This window comes from Asparagus officinalis, chromosome 1, assembly GCF_001876935.1.
Source record: "Asparagus officinalis chromosome 1, Aspof.V1, whole genome shotgun sequence".
NCBI lineage: Eukaryota > Viridiplantae > Streptophyta > Magnoliopsida > Asparagales > Asparagaceae > Asparagus > Asparagus officinalis.
In genome coordinates, this window is record NC_033794.1 from 63768002 (window position 1) to 63786092 (window position 18091).

General features: G+C 34.9%; 1 protein-coding gene across 1 annotated transcript in view; it reads right to left on the reverse strand.

Moving 5' to 3' along the window:
• The window catches only part of LOC109835158 (3-methyl-2-oxobutanoate hydroxymethyltransferase 1, mitochondrial-like), a 24761-nt gene continuing 7394 nt past the window's right edge, over positions 725 to 18091 (reverse strand). Inside the window, exons 4-5 of the mRNA XM_020403147.1 lie at positions 1341 to 1394; positions 725 to 1248 (exon numbers count right to left, since the gene is read on the reverse strand). Of these exons, the coding sequence (XP_020258736.1) occupies positions 886 to 1248; positions 1341 to 1394 (417 nt within the window). The 3' untranslated portion in view covers positions 725 to 885. The remainder of the gene's footprint in view (positions 1249 to 1340; positions 1395 to 18091) is intronic.

The following is an 18091-nucleotide window of genomic DNA, read 5'->3' on the forward strand; positions in this document are numbered from 1 at the left end:
CAAACCGAACTGAACTGCACCAACCCGACTAGGATCAGTTCGGTTCTGTTTTGAATAACAGGCAATTCGCTTCAGTTTGTCAATGTTTGATCAAAAACCAAACCGACCGACTGTTTGCACAGCCCTGTTTATACATCTTCCTAACAATTTCAAGAATCTATTGCTTACTTGCTCCAACATAGACACCGTAGCTCATCTCTAGACATTAATGCCAACAATCAATCGACAATATATGTGTGAGTTGGGAGAAAAAAGAATCGCAAAAATGTTTGGCGGAACCTGAAAAAATGTGACTTTAAATGACGATAATAATAATTATCATCATAATGATGTACTGGAAATAAAATGCTAAAAATAATTATACAACTTTGACATAATACTTAGAGGTGATATCATGGATGAAACCTGCATTGCTTTTCTAAAGGAAGGTAACTAGCCTAAGTTGCATGGATATGAGTGCCGGTGCCTGACACGCCAAATTAGTAAAATATAGGGTAACTAGACATGGCTGAAATGCATGCTAGATACGCAAATGACCCTTTGAAATCGTAGTTCTGAACCGAATATATGCTGAAACAAACCCAACCCTCGTCCAAAAGTTCCAAAAAGTGGATGTGAAGAGTAAGATATATATCCAAGAAATTATGGCGAGTGTTATAAATTAAAACATACATTGAAAATTTGAGTACACATCTAAAGATATGTATTGCATAAATTCAAGGAGTGTCCAAGAAGTATCAGTATCAGTAGGCTTCATGTTAGATGTACCCACACAACATAGTTACTAGGCAAGGGAAGGTTACTTTTCAACGTACATATCAGTACATAACAGTACGCCAATTAGTAAGTTAATGTTTCTCAACTTATATGTTGAGCAGAAAATTCTCAATTATGATGCACAAGCAAATTATTTATCAGAGAAGCTCTTTTATAATTATTTCGTGAAGAAACATCAAACCAAGCACAGTTTCTCGTAGGCACATTCACACTGGGGAAAAAAGAACGCCTACTGATGGCCTCCGTCTCTTGCAAAATCTTCAGCGGCAGAAGCACCGCAGAAGCTGCCTCACTCAAACCCATCGTCTCTAGCTCTTTCATAAAACCATCAACATCAGTCGCACTAATTCTGTATGGAGTGTGATTTGGTCCAGGAAATGATTTGCTTTCCACTTCATGTTTGTACTCGGAGAGAGCCTTGTTGATGACATCACCTACATGCCCAAATTGCTTACAGAATTTGGGTGTGACCTGATGAATAACAGACAATCTATAAGTCAACTATTCTACCATGTACAGAGATGATAACAGATGAGTAACAAAGAGAATAAAGGTTCAGTTACCTTGGCATGATGAGGATGCTGCAGCATTCCCAACAAGTCATGGTAAACAAGCACCTGAATTGAAAATACATAAGTCGGTCACAACTGGATATGCGAGCATGTTTATGAAATCTGCTTGAGGAAATATAGCGTTACAGAACATATAACGAATGTCATCAATATATATATTATATATATATATATATATATATATATATATATATAGAAATGGAGAACCTTGCGTACCAGTTGCCTTAAAGTAAGCTTGTAATGATATGGCCTAATCTTACCTCATCACACCTCGAAGATAGGAGTCTTAAGCCACCCTTGACACCAACCTAATATAAGATGTAGGAAACAAGATTAGGCCACATCACACAAGTGCTTGAAGCAACTTGGTACCATGTTTCTCCATTTCTCTTCTCTCTCTCTCTCTCTCTCCTCTCTCTCGCTCTCTTATAATATATATATATTATGATATATATAGATATACTATATATATATAAATATAATATATATATTATATATATTATATAGTTATAGTAAAAGGAAATTGTGTATAGAGTTAAAGGTGCACATTTTTGCTAAATTGAGCTACAGCTCTACGGACACGTGAGCCCGCAGTCAATCAGTTAGCTGGCCAGTGTCTATGAGCTAGTTAGCTCATTTTGCTTAATATGAGCTAACCAGCTCGATACCTAGTATCCCTTATATATATATATATATATATATATTTGGGAAATAGGATTCTAAGGAGGCCACCTTAAGATTGATCTAGATGCCCTTCAAAATTGAATCATATTGCGATCAATTTACTCAATCTCAGTCCTTCATTCTTGACCTATTATGATCGAATGCATATATTATACTATATATATATATATTTATATATATATAATATATTAATATACGTTATATATTAATATATAATATTGGGAATTAGATTCTAAGAGGAGCCACTAATGAATCTAAGGATGCACCCCTGTCAAAGAATTAGTATCATACGCGCAATCAATTTACTCAACTCCATCCATTCATTTTGACCTATATGATTCGGAGATCATATATATCTATACTATTGATGTGGAAATAGGATTCTAAGCGCCACCTTAGGATTGAATGCTAAGCTGATGCACTCTTCAAATTAGATCATACGCAATGCAATTTACTCAATCCACTCCATTCATTTTGACCTATATGATTCGGATGTTCATATAACCAAAAAATTAGGCATATTTGCGTTATATTTATTAATGCATCAAGTGATAGTCAATTAACGGCTTTATGATAACACAGCTAAAGATACAAGTAAAAATTGGGTAGAAATATTCAAACATCATGATTTTTATTTGTAGATGTTTTAAGACATTTAGATCATGATGAATGGAGTGGACTCGTCTTATTGAAATAGCTCCATCCATTACATTGAGAGGTCATCCTTGGATTCATCTAAGGTAGCTACTCAGAATCATATTTCCTATATATATAATATATATATATATATATATATATATATATATATATATATATATATTATATATATATATATATAATATATTATGAAGAAAAATAATGCATAAAGGTAAGTAGAGGTTATTATATATATCTATATTATATATAATATATATATATTATATATATATATATTATAATATATATATATATATAGTATATATATTATATAGTATATATATATTAAATATATATATTATATATATATATATATATATATATATATATATATATGAGGAAAAATAATGCATAAAGGTAAGTAGAGGTATTGTATATATATTATATATATATATATATATAATATATATATATATATATATATTGAGGAAAATACTGCATAAAGGTAAGTAGAGGTATTAAACAGAGAGTGACAAATAAAACAAAACTCCTTATTACAAAAATTTAAACTAGAGGTTCTGATAAGAAAACATGTTTCAGTTAGATAAATAAACAAGTTTCAGTTAATAACTCAGAGAGCATTTAAGAAAGTGGAACACAAAATTCTGGTCCTTGGCAAGTCTCAAGATTCACAATGTGGATAGTGAACTCAATGATTCCAACACGAAGTTAGCAAGTCTATTCTTGATATAAATAGCAACCCGTGTAGCGCAAACTAATGTCACGTGCCACTTGTATTGCTACACTTAAAGGGATTCCAAATAGAAAGCTATATTAAAAAAGCTACAGTTCACTTTCCCTCTAGACGATCCTAAATCCATAAGCATGGCTTTTCTAACACATGAATTTGGAGTGCGCCTCCCAGTACTAGTATTCAGAACACAGTATAATTTACAATCTTCAAATGGTTGTCCTTCATATATCCAATGTAAATTGTGATGCAGAATACGATACATACCCTAAACAATGGTGTCAGAGGATAGAGGAAAAAAGGGAAAATTGCAAAATAGACCGTTTTTATAAAGTAATTAGCGAAATAGACCACTTTTGAGAGTAAATTAGCAAAATAGACCTCTTTTTGAAAAAAGAGGTCGATTTGAAAAATGACTTCAGAAAACATACGGGACTACTAGTCCGTATGTTTAAAGCTAACTAATCTAATGATTAGTGTATAATCATTAGATTAGTTGCTTAACATACGGGACTAGTAGTCCGTATGTTTTCTGAAGCCATTTTTTCCAAAATCGACTCTCTTTTTGTCTATTGGCCAAAAAGAGGTCTATTTTGTAATTACTTTAAAAGTGGTCTATTCTTCGCTAATTCTTTTTATAAAAACGGTCTATTTTGCAAATTTTCCAGGAAAAAAAATTATAAGATGACATGAACACCTAGAACTATTCACAGAAGACAGCTAGAAGGCATACAAGTAACGAGAACAAAGCTCAGTTGAAGCAAATGATTGTCTGACTCAATTTAATATTCAGCACATAAAATTACAGAGTAAAATCAAAATATACAAGAAATTAGGAAAGGTAACTAAGGCACAATGGTCTATAGTTGTGATAGCCAGATTAAACATTTGAGAAGCCCGGGACATGATCAAAGTTTCAAACTTTATGTAGGAATTTCGTTCATGTAGTTTCAATTACTCGTAACTCTTTAAGAACCATCATATTTTCCTCGCCATTCTAATTACACCATAGTGTTCAAAAATTTTCTACTTAGTGTTTTAAAAATCAGCCCTACTTATTGACTATATCAGCTGATATATAGGGTTTTGGACCACTGCGCGATATGATTTCTAGAAATTATATAGTTATCAATTTTCACACATTTCCTCTTCAATATATCGTGAAAATCCGATTAATTGTGCTGTATTTTTATAGCTTCAAAATCGGCCCGATTTTGACAAAAAATCCTAACTACTGGTTAATTTGGTCCCTAAACTCTTATTCTTCAGACCCGTACCCGATTCCCACTCTGTTAAATAAAATCTTCATGCATCAAAATCTCATGCATCAATTTGATAAAATCTCATGTATCTGATAGCCGATATTTAAATCTTGATCCAACTTTCATTAATTTGTCAAATTCATCAATCTCATGCACCAAAATGTTCAAGTAAGATTCACTGAAAAACTTTCAAGTAAGAATACAAAACATCTTATAATAAACCAATTGAGATTTACTTGAAAATGAAATCAACCAGCACAAATAACAACTAACCTGCCCACTTGCAAAAGGCCAGCACCAATTCCAATGGTCGGAATTTGAAGGCCTTAGTGAGTTGCACTGCTACCGGAGCAGGCACACACTCCAACACAACCGAAAAGCACCCAGCTTCTTTGCATGCCATTGCAGTCTCCACACTCGAACATTATCCCTAACGACAATTTGCTCATCGAAAATGCCAAGGTAAATTTTTATAAATAACAAAAAAAAACTGACCTTAACAGCACTAGCAACTGTTCTCCCTTGAGGTCTAAACCCCCAAGGACACTAATAGCCTGCGAGTAAGGCAACATGCCCCATTACAGCAATCCCTGCGCTCAACAATAGCCTTGGCCGCTGTAATCCTTGACGGAGCTCCTCCTTCCAGCTTAATTGCATCCATTCCGCCTTCTTTCAAAACCTAACCGCCGTGTGTACCGCCTGCCTGCCCAAAAGCCATCAAAAACAATCCTCAAAAACTCACTCCCCAATTAAATATAGATAAGAAATTTCCCAATCACGAGGAAACTAGGCAACACCCAATTTAAAACAAACAAGATTGAACTTTTCCCCGGAAAGCACAGCAAGATGGACTTTAAGCCTAACCTGAGACGAGGAGCTCGTAGGAGCCAACGAGAGATCCCCAACGAGCAGAGGGGGGTAGCGCGCGGCAACGGCACGGCAGTGAACGAGCATTCTCGTCGAGGCGAGATGGGGAGAGTGGTGTCGTGGCGTGGACGACCATGGCGGCGGAGTCACCAACGAGGCAGATGTCGATGCCGGCGGCGTCGAGGTGGACGGCGGCGGGGTGTCGTAGGCGTGACCATGGGATGGGTTCGCCGTGCTTGTGTTTATTGTGAGGTGAGCCAGGTTCACGCGGGGAATTGGGGTTTTGGGCCGCCGTAAGACTGTGTTTTCTGAATGTGTCTCAAGAGACGACGAGCTATCCGCAGACATTTTTCCCCCCGTCCTCTGCTGATGCTGCTGTCGTCGGAGAGAAGTTGACAGTCGCTGGATCTTGCTGACAGGATTTTAAGGGATGGGTTTTAAGGGTGCTGACGGATTGCATTCAGGTGGCCCATAAGATCCACTTCGGCCCATTTTGTTATATTTTCTCATCAAAACATCATGCTGCTCAAGAAGAAGAAAAAGTACGTATTGTTTAGCTCGATTCAATGTATTTCACTTGGGAGGTTGAAGTGTTTATTGGACGTACAATTGTGCAGGCTTTTTAAAATCCTACTAGGTGGAATGCACGTACAATGCTCGAGTCAAATATTATAATTGATTGATTTTAGTTTATAGATTTACTATAACATAATGCAGCAAGTTTATGATTATCATAATATATTAAAGTTTCAGATATTTCAATATATAAAATCTTTTGGATTTCAACATTTTACCTTCCACAATAATTAGTGAGGTTTAAAGTCTTAAATATTAATGATCTAAGAGCAATTTAATGATTTGAAATTCTATATTTTAAAATATTAATGATGTGAGCATTAATATCTAAAAACTATTATTATTATAATAAATGAAATCTTAGATTCATCAACGTAAAATGGTAGTTTTATCTGGTCATAGAGGATTTTGTTTAATTATAAAAATCATTCGCACCTATGTCTACTTCCCTTTCTATAATCTGGCAACCGAGTATTGTAGATATTCAAAAACTTTTTTCTAGAATTTTTATAGTTAGAATGTGCAAATACAATCAAGAAAGAAAGTATAAATTATGTGATCAATTCAAATTGATATTATATATCTTACTACATCTTCTCAACTATTAATTAATTTGCAAAACGGTACTCTCTAATTTCAAAAACATAAAACTATAAAACATATTTGTACACATATGGATTGTTGTCCTAAAATATTTAGATCTTACCAATATTGAATAATACCCCAAAATTTTAGGTTAAAGAGTTAAAAGAATCTAATAACACTCATATCCAGAACCATATGTCTTCATAAAGGTTGGACATATAAAATGAACAACTTAATTATTTTGTTAAATAATTTATTACAATCATAAAAGATAAGAGAACCATAAGGATCACATAGCCATCCTAAATTAAAGATTAAATTTCTTCTGTGGAATTTTGTCGCAAAAGATGTTGAAGATACTAATAGACTTGCTATAAAAATCCACTTTTATAGATATTAATGTCACATGTGTCTTAAATTATGCTTGTTTAAGGCTAATTTTAGAAAACTTCCCTCAACTATGGAAAATGTTAACCCCCCCCCCCCCCCCCCCCCTCACTACTTTGAAATAAGTATCTTTGTTCTCAGTCAAAATGGGTGTTGTAGTACATCTATCTGCAACTTTAACCATTTTAACTCTATAAACTTTTCTCATTACCTTCTCAAAACTAATATCGTTCAGCTCGAATTCATTATGTGATAAGTACTTAACTTAGAAGAGCAAATATCTCTTAACCATAAAAGACTAGCTTAGTTTTTTGCTTGATGAAGAAAAAAAATGAAATTTAGAGGTAAAAAGAATTGTAAATCTGGTCAAATCTTTTCATATCGATTGATTTTCTTTTTAACTAAAATGACGTTCTTCAACAGACATTTTGACAAAAATCACAATAGTTACTCTTTTACATTAAGGTTTTTTTTAAAATGTGTTAAAGATCAATGAAGTTTTTATAAGCACGTTCTAAGTCAAAGATGTTTTCTAAAATCGCCAAAGTTGAGAGGGCTTTGTCGACAACATCTATAGTTAAGAGCTCTGTCAAATTAAATTATTTTGTTTTAGTTTTTTTTTATTTTTTATTTTTTTTTGAGACATTCCACATAGTTAACTGAGTTTCAAAAAATTAACTATCTTTCTAAATTTAGCTTACTTACATATTGTTATTCAGATGTTTTATAATTCAATATTGTCCCCTCAAATTATAAGCATTTTTAAAAAATTTAACATGAATATATAGAATTATGGAAATTTAAAATCAGAAGGAAGATTCAAATTACCTTTAATATTGCTTCTTATAGGTCCAAATGGCGATATATGCGCTATATCAACTAATATAAAAGATAGATAAACGTTACGTTTGTTATAAATACTAAAGAAATGAAAACAGAGCAAGAGACAAGAGAAGAAGAGAAATTATAATCTTTTATTACATCAATTCCATTTTCATACACATCGTAACAATTTATAATACATGATAGAATACAAACAAGGACATGAAAATTAATAGCTCCACAATAAAGTAATGTCCACATTTGTCTTTTAGATATTCAACCAAAATGTCTTTTAGATTTCACACATCCCCTTGGACATTACTCGAAATGTTCAATGCCTCGTTAAAAATACCTCGCCTAGAAAAACACCAGTGGATAAAAACTAGTCGAGGAAAAGATAACGACATTAAGTCAGATTCTTGCATTAGTTGCCTCATTAAAAACCTTTAACTAAGAAACGGGCCCTGTGGGACAAAACTGATAGCAAAGAAAAAAGCAGATACAAACTATAGATTTGGGATCAAATCTGTGTTGCATGAGTTGCTTCATTAAAAACCTTTACTAAGAAACCCTGTGGGATACAAACTTAGCAAAGGAAAACAAGAGTTACAACTAATAGTCCGTTCAAAGCACAATCTTTCGGGAATTGCGTTGAAAATTCGTCCCGCCTGGTGTGATCAATATCCTTCTGAGCTCTATGTTAACGAAAACCCATGTGGAGGCAAAACTATAAGCGCGAAAAGGCAAATTATTGATATAGACTTCGGACGCCAAATTCAGGATTGTTCTTTGATATTGCTCCCCTGAAGAAAGATTAGTCTTCAAGTCTATGCAGTATTGACTGAACATAATCTTCTCAATAAGTTAATGTAGGCAGAGATTTAGTGACACAAATCTGCAAATAATGTCCTTGAGCGAACTTTTTTCGATGGTGATTTTGTCATTCTTTGGGCCATCAGTTGAATAACAGAATTTTTGGGCTTAATAGTGTCATGCGCTTGCTTTTACATATCCACTGTTCATTGTTGTGCAACACAAGCTGCATTGTCCTACAAGCGATAATCGGGGGTAATATCATTCTTTCGCTAGCACACGAGCCACAATTTGGTCGTATCTCGATCTAATCATACACATTCTCCGTGAGGCTTATAATAAAGCAATAACTCTGATGTGGTTTAGAAGAACTGATCACATGGCTGTTCATAGACTCTAAGATAACAGACAGTACACCATAGAGGAAAAACATAACCAGTCTGGGCATATTTCGGCGTTGATGGGGATAGTATTAGCGCGTTCAATAGCCGCACCAATGGTCATATCTTGGTTTCTTCTTATATAATAGATGCACGCTCTTCTTGTACCTTCGAAGATAGCGAAGGAAATGTTTAACGCATTTCATGCCTCCTTATCAGGATAAGCACTAATACTTGCCTAGCACAGTTCTACCGCAAATTCATATCAGGACTGATGCAATTTTGCGAATACAGAAGTGCTCCAATGAGTGCTCAGATAGCGGACTTCTTAACCCTTACATTTCTTCATTATCTTCTTTGGGTCTAACATGGGTCTTTCCACTTCGAGAAATCCGGACGACCATTGGTGTGCGTAAGTGGATCAGTAGATTATCCTACAAAATCTCTCCAAAAAATCTTTTTCAATGTAGTGTATGAACTGTGTACAGAATAAATTCCTTCTGGCGAAAATTGCTCGATCTGCAAGCGAAGACAAACTTGGTTTTCCGAGTCTTTCATTTCAAACTCCGTCTTAGGCAGACTTAGCTTCTGTAAAGCTCTTGTGCATTCCAATAACATTTATATCATCAATATAAGGACTGATATAATACATAAGTCCATTTTCCGAAATTCTTTATAAACACACAATGGAAGACATCATATTTGCATATCTCCTCTTCAGGAGGAATTCCACTCCAGTCAGTTATACACATTCTACGCGACCTGTTTCAAGTCGAATATAGCGACCTTTATAATTTTAATATCTATACATAGTTACGTTCTCGTGTTTTCTCTTATTCAGCGATTTTAATCCAGCAGGGAGCTTTCATGATAATATATAGCGCTAATGATTCATATTTATAATGGGCTGACGTAATATACGTGCATATATAAATGTCTAGTTTTCCTGCCTCATATGTATTAACTGCGGAACGTAATAAATCGCTAAATAGGAGAAATCATTTTAGCTTCTAAATCGATGCCGTGGTCTCCTGCGTGAACCCAATTGAGTATGATCTCGCGTTTATATCTCACTCACCTTACAATTATCATTCTATTTTTCTATTACGAGACCTATTTATATCACTGTAGGGATACGTATTGAACTTACAGCTTCAAAAATACTTTAGCGAGTTCACAGCTCACCTTTATTGCTACTTTCCATCTCACCTAGTCCGATGCTCAAGCACTACTACTACTTGCCGGGACTTATGGTTCTGATACCAGACTTATTTTCTGGAATAGTAAAGACGCCAACTATTTAGAGTGCCACTATGTTGCGACAACTTTTATATATTATATTCTTATTTCTACCTTTTTCACGAAATTACGTGACCACTTCAAATTCTATATTTTATGTCAACCAAATCCTCGTCATTTCCCTAATATTGGATTTGGCCGTTCGATTCCAAATATTATTGATTATCAGTGCACGTGCAATTTACTGGAGATTCTCTCAGAATGACCTCATTCCGGAGGTTATGGAAGAGTGACTGTTTCTATTATAGTTTAGGTTTGCCACGACTTTTATCTTTTACAGCTAACATGTTTTATATGCTTACTGGCACAATATGCTTCTGGCATACCAAATCATCAATGATATATTCAACCATGAATATGGGGGACTTAGTCACTTCTTTTCTTAGCCAGATTATCATTTTGAACTTCTGGTTAGTTGACTTAGTTATGTGATATATTATTACAAGATCTTTTCACGCAATGGAATTTCTTAGACATATTTTGTATCTTTGGGCACGTAATATCCCCCTATAATGTCGAGACATTGATCTTAGCAATAAAAATGCAGTAGCGAACTATAATTATTACAATTGATCTCGCCTAACAAGCGTCCATAGGTACATAATTATTCGACGGAGTTTATATAATATTATGTATGTACTTCACCGAGGTCCCATAGAGCTACGTATGGTGGTGATATTAGAAATATGGACATGCAAATAAATAATCGCAGATGGGAAATGTTTTCTGTTCTTCACGCCACATATTAAATAAAGGGAGAAAATTTATATGCAGCTTGGTCGGCATTTGTTTGAATGCTCGCCATTTAATTAAAGGAAATTGCGGACAAATCATATTTTGCCAAAGATGACCCAATCGCTCATGCCAGAATTTAAAGACATTTGGATCCCCTAAATCTTCAAACATCGCAAATGTTGATATTTTGGTCAGACAAATTCTAAAATTAACATATGAAAAAAACCACAGTATAGGTTCACAAGTTTAAAGCAACAATCAAGATATTAAAATTGTCTACAAATAGCATATAAATCAATAAGAAAACCGAAATAGTTTTCCTGTACCAACCTCTAATAAGACTCCATACCTCCCCCTCGTCGAGCTTATGATATTAATTGAATTATGACATGTGCTTCAGGCACTACGACTGAACAATTAAACTCTTGATAATGGTTTTCTCACAACCACCTTGTGTGAGAAACATAATGGCAATTTAATTGAGTTCAGTCGTAGGCCTGAAGCAGCATGTCCGATAATCATATTAATAGTCATAAGCTCGACGACGGGGAGTATGTAGATCTATATTGAGGTGTCAAGGACAACTATTTGGTTTCTTATATTTGTTATATGCATTTGTCAGACATATTTTAATTTATCTTGATTTTTGCTTTAAACTCTTGTGAATCCTAATGTGGTTTTAATTCATATGTGTATATCTTAGAATTTGTCTGACCTAAAATACAACATGTTGGCGATGAGTTTGAGATTACGGGACGCCAAATTCTTGTTAAAATTCGGCATGAGCGATTGGTCATCTGGGCATAATTTGATTTTGTCGGATTTCCTTTAATAAATGGGGCATTCAAACAAATCCGACCAACTGCGATTATCATAATTGTTCTCCCTTTACTAATATGATGGTGAAGAATTAAAACATTTCCAATCTGCGTATATTTATTTCAGTCCATATTCTCTAGATTCACCACCATAGCGTACCTCTATGGGAGCTCGTGAAGGTACATAATTATTATGAAACCCGTCAATAATTTAAGTACCTAATGACCCTTGTTAGGGGCATGCAAATTTATAATTTAGTACGGCTGACTGCATTTCTATGAAGTATGGCAACTTTCGCCTTAGGGGGATTCATTAGTGCCCAAAACAAAAGAATGTCAAGAAATCCATTGGTGAAAAAGATCTTTTAATATTAATATCCACATACTAGTCAAACTGACCAGAAGTTCGAAATGATCATCTGCAAGAAAAAGTGCAGCCCATATTCATGTGAATATACATTGATGATTTGGTATTCCAAGAGGCATATTGCTCCAAACAATAAACATGTTAGTGTAAAAAATAAAGTTCTGGCAAACTAACATATATAAGAAAGACAGTCACTCTCAATACTCCGGTAAGTAAGGTTCATTCTGAGATGGAATCTCCAGTAAATTCACGTGCCGTTGATAATCAAATAATATCTGGAGATGCGGAACTGCCGAATCAATTATTACGGAAATGAGAGGATTTGGTTGACATACAATAAGAATTGAGAGGCACGAATTTGTGAAAAAGGAGAAATATATAAATAAATATAAAAGTTGTCGACAACGATAGTTGCCTCTAATAGTTGCTCTTACTATCTCCGAAACAATAACTGGATCAGAACCTAAGTCGGGTAGTAGAGGCTTTAAGCACTCGACTAGGTGGAGTGGAAAGTAGCAATTAACGGCTGAGCTGACTCGCTAAAGTAATTTTGAACCTGTAGTTCATACATCCGCTACATGATATCAATAGGTCTTCGTAAGAAAAATAACGATAATTGTAAGTGTGAGATATAAAGCGAGATTCATAGCTTCAATGTGGTTCACGCAGAGACGCCGGCATCGATTTAGATGTAAATATTCCCTATTAGCGATTGTTATTACGTTCCGCACATTTTGTTAATACATATGGCAAACTATGAATATATATATGCAGTATATGTACGTCATGACCACATTTTTATATGAATCATTACCGCTAAATATTTTATATGAACGTCCTGATGGACTTAAATTCCGAATTAAGAGAAAACGAGATCGTAACATGTATAATATTAAATTATAAAGTCGGCTATACGACTGAAACAGTCGGGTAAATGTGGTATAACTGACTGAGTGAGTTCCTCCTGAGAGGAATATGCAAATAATGCTGTCTGCCATTTTGTGTTAGTAAAGATTCCGAAAATGACTTATGTATTAATATCAGTCTAATATTGATGATATAAAATGTTATGAATGCACAAGGAGCTTACAGAAGCTCGCTCATGGCTAAAGACGAGTTTAAATGAAAGACTTGGAATAACTCAGTTTTTCTCGCTTCAGATCGAGCATTTCCAGAAGGAATTTTCTACACCAGTCAACCTATCATGAAAAAGTTTTGGAGAGATTTTGATATGGATAATCTCATCCACTTAGCAACAATGGTCTTCCGTTCCTCGAAGTGGATAAAGACCCATTTAGACCCAAAGAAGATAATGAAGAAATGTAAGGTTAGAAGTTCCTATTCTGAAGCACCATTGAGCACTTCTTTTATCTCGCAATTGCATCAGGCCTGATTTACATTTGGCCGGGCAACTTGCTAGCCAAGGTATAGTGCTATCCTATAAGGCGGCAATGAAATGACGTTAAACCTTTCCTTCGGCTTTTCAAGTACAAAAGATCTTGGACTATTCTATAAAAGAAACCAGATATGACATTGTGGGCTATTAGCACGGCTGCCCCCCTTTTAGAAAAAAAAACATATTGATGCCCCATAACGCCAAATCCCAGAACTGGTTATTTTATTCTCTTATGGTGGTACTGTCGTTCTTAGAGGTCATTTAAGCAGACAATGGTGACTATTCTCTAACCACTCAGAGATTATGCTTTATATAAGGCCTCACGAGAATGTGTATGAAATTAAGATCGTTGATACGACATATTGCCGGTGCTCGTGGGTCTAGCGAAAGATGATTATTACCCCATTATCCTTTATATGAGGACAATGCAGCTTGTGTTGCACAAATGAACAGTGGATATGTAAAAAGACCCATGACAAAACATATTCCCAAAATTCTTTATTCCACATGAGCTCGCAAAAGAATGACAAAATCACCATCGAAAACGTTCCGCTCAAGTGACAATCTTGCAGATTTGTTTCACTAAATCTCTGGCCTAATTAACTTATGAGAAATATGTTCACATATCTCATAGACTTGAAAGACTATCTCTCAGGGGGAGCAATTCTAACCGGAAAATCTGAAGATTGGGTCCTGAAGGCTATTATCCATAATTTGCCTTTTCGCTAGTTTTTGTCCACTGGGTTTTTCTAAACATAGACTCAGAGATTGTCATCATAAGGGGCAGCGATTTTCACGCATCCCGAAGATTGTGCCTTGAACGGACTATAGTTGTACTTTTTCCTTTTGCTAAGTTTTCCCACAGGGTTTTCTAGCTAAAGGTTTAATGAAGCACTAATGCAACAAAGTTTGGACCGAAGATCTATAGTTGTACTCTTTTTTCTTTTGGCTAGTTTGTCCAGCAGGGTTTTTCTTAGTTAAAGGTTTTTAATGAAGGCAACTAATGCACAAGAATCTACTAATGTGTGTACTCTTCCTCGACTAGTTTTTATCCACTGTGGTTTTTTCTAGCGAGGTTCTTTACACGAGGCCATTGACAATTTCCGAAGTAATGTCCCAGGGGGAGTGTTGAAATCTAAAAGACATTTTGTTGATAAATCAAAAGCAAAATGTATGTGGACATTACTTTGTACTGTGACTATTAATTTCATGTCGCTTTTGGTATCATCATGTATCTAATAAATTGTACGATGTAATGAAAATGGATTGATGAATAAATTAAATTTTCTCTCTTCTCTGTCTCTTGTCATCTTGTTTTCATTCTTTAGTATATTCATAAACAAAGTAAAAGTTTTTATCCTTTTTATATTAGTTGAATATAGCGATATATCAGCGATATTCAATATGCCCTAATAAGAGCATATTAAGAGGTAATTTAGATCTCATTTCTTGATTTCAATCTCCCATAATCTATATTATTCATTAACTTTTTTAAAAATGCTTATAATTAGGGACTAATATTGAATTAAAAAATTTGAATAACAAATAATGTAAGTAAGGCTAAATTAAAAGAATAGTTAATTTTTGAAACTCACTTAACTAAGTGGAATGTCTCAAAAAAAAAATAAAAAAATAAAAAAACAACACAACTAATTTAATTTGACAGAGGCTCCTAACTATAGATGTGTTGTTCGAACCCCTCTCAACTTTGGTGCGATTTTAGAAAACATCTTTCGACTTAGCGTGCCTTATAAAAACTCTCTGAAAGATATTTTACACATTTCTTAACAAAAACCTTAATGTAAAAAGACTTTATACGTGATTGTCAAATGTCCTTTGAAGAAAACGTCATTTTAAGTTAAAAAGAAACTCTCAACGATAAAGAAGGATTATGACCAATTTACAATTCTTTACCGTCTAAATGCTTCATTTTTTCTTCATCAAGCAAAAACTACTGATTCTTTTTAGGTTAAGAGATATTTTGCTCTTTTAAGTTAAGTACTTATCACATCATGAAATTCGCTGAACGATATTATTTTGAGGAGGTTAATTGAGAAAGAGTTTAGAATAGGTTAAAATGTAAAGTTGAGATAGCATTAACACAACACCCAATTTTGACGAACAAAGATTTACTTATTCAGAGTTGAGGAGGGGGGGGGGGTTAATATTTTTCCCATAGTTGAGGGAAGTTTTCTAAAATTAGTCGGGCTAAACAAAGCATAATTTAAGCACCATGTACATTAATATTATCAAAGTGCATTTATAGCAAGTCTATTAGTATCTCTCAACGATCTTTTGCTACAATCACAGAGAGAAATTTAATCTTAATTAGGATGGCTATGTGATCCTTATGGTTCTCTTATCTTTTATGATTGTAATAAATATTTAACAAAATAAATTAAAGTTGTTCATTTTAATATGTCTCACCTTTTAATGAACATATGTTGGATATGAGTGTTATTAGATTCTTTTACACTCTTTAACCTAAAGTTTGGGTATTATTCAATAGTGATAGATCTAAATTATTTTAGGACAATAAATCCATATGTGTCAAAATATGTTTATATTTTATGTTTTTGAAATTAGAGAGTAACCGTTTTGAAAAATTTAATTAATTGTTGAGTTGAGAAGATGTAGTAAGACTAAATATCAATTTTGAAACTTGATCACATAATTTATACCTTCTTTCTTGATTGTATTTGCACATTCTAAACTATAAAAATTAGAAAAAAGTTTTGAATATCTAGAATACTCGGTTGCCAGATTATAGAAAGTGGACAGTAGACAAAGTGGCGAAGATTTTTATAATTAACCAAAATCCTCCTATGACCAGATAAACGGTACCATTTTACGTTGCTGAATCTAGATTTCATTTAGTTAATAATAATAATAGTTTTTTAGAATTAATGCTCACATGCATTAATATTAAGATTAGAATTTCAATCGATTAAATTGCTCGTAGATCAATTAATATTTTTAAGACGTTATAACTTCACAATTATGTGGAAGGGTAAAATTGAACAACAAGATTTCTATATTGAAATCATCTGAAACTTTTAATATATTATGATAATCATAAAACTTTGGCTGGCAATTATGTTATAAGTTAAATCTATAAAACAAAAATCAAACAATTTAATAATATTACCTCGAGCATTGTAACGTGCATTCCAGCCTAGTAGGATTTTAAAAAGCCCTGCACTAATTGTACGTCCAATAAACACTTCAACCTCGCCAAGTGAAAATACTTGAATCGAGCTAAAGCAATACGTACTTTTTTCTCTTCTTGAGCAGGCATTGATTTGATGAGAAACTATAACAAAATGGCCGAAGTTTGATCTTCATGGCCCACCTGAATGCAATCCGTCAGCATCCCTTAAAACCCATCCCTAAAATCCTGTCAGCCCAGATCCAGCGACTGCAATTTTTCTTCCTTCTCCGACGACAGCAGCATCAGCAGAGGACGGGGGAAAAATGCTGCGGAATAGCTCGTCGTCTCTTGAGCAACATTCCAGAAAACACAGTCTACGCTGGCCCAAAACCCCAATTCGCCCGCGTAACGCCGGCTCCCTCCAACACATAAACCACGCACGCGAACCCATCACCATGGTCAGCGGCCTACGACTACCCGCGCCCGTCCCCTCGACGCCGCAGGCATCGACATCTGCTCGTGGTGACTCCGCGCCCGGTCCGTGCCACGGCAGACACCACTCTCCCATCCACTCGACGAGATCTCGTCCCTGCCGTGCCGTTGCCCGCGCGCTACCGCCCTCTGCTCGTTGGGATCTCTCGTTTGGCTCGCTACGAGGCTCCATTCGTCTCAGTAGGTTAAAGTTTCCATTTGCTGTGCTTCCCGGAAATCACAATCTTGTTTTGTTTAAATTGGTGTGTGCCCTAGTTTCCTCGTGATTGGAATTTCTTATCTTTAAATTGGGAGTGGTTCTTTGAGGATTGTTTTTGTGGCCTTTTGCAGGCAGCGCGTAACAACGGCGTAGGGGTTGAAAAGAAGCGAATGGATCAATTGAAGCTGAAGGAGAGCTCCGTCAAGGATTACAGCGGCCAAGGCTATTGTTGAGGAGGGATTGCTGTAAGGGGCATGTGGCCTTACTCCGCAGGCTATTAGTGTCCTTGGGGGTAGACTCAAGGGAGAACACGTTGTAGTGCTGTTTAAGGTCAGTTTTTTTTTTTTGTTTATTTATAAAAATTTACCTTTGCATTTCGATAAGCTAATTGTCGTTAGGGATATGTCAGGTGTGAGACTGCAATGGCATTGCAAGAAGCTGGGTGCTTTTCGGTTGTGTGGAGTGTGTGCCTCTCCGCGTACACTGCAACTACTAAGGCCCTGCCAATTCCGACATTGGAAT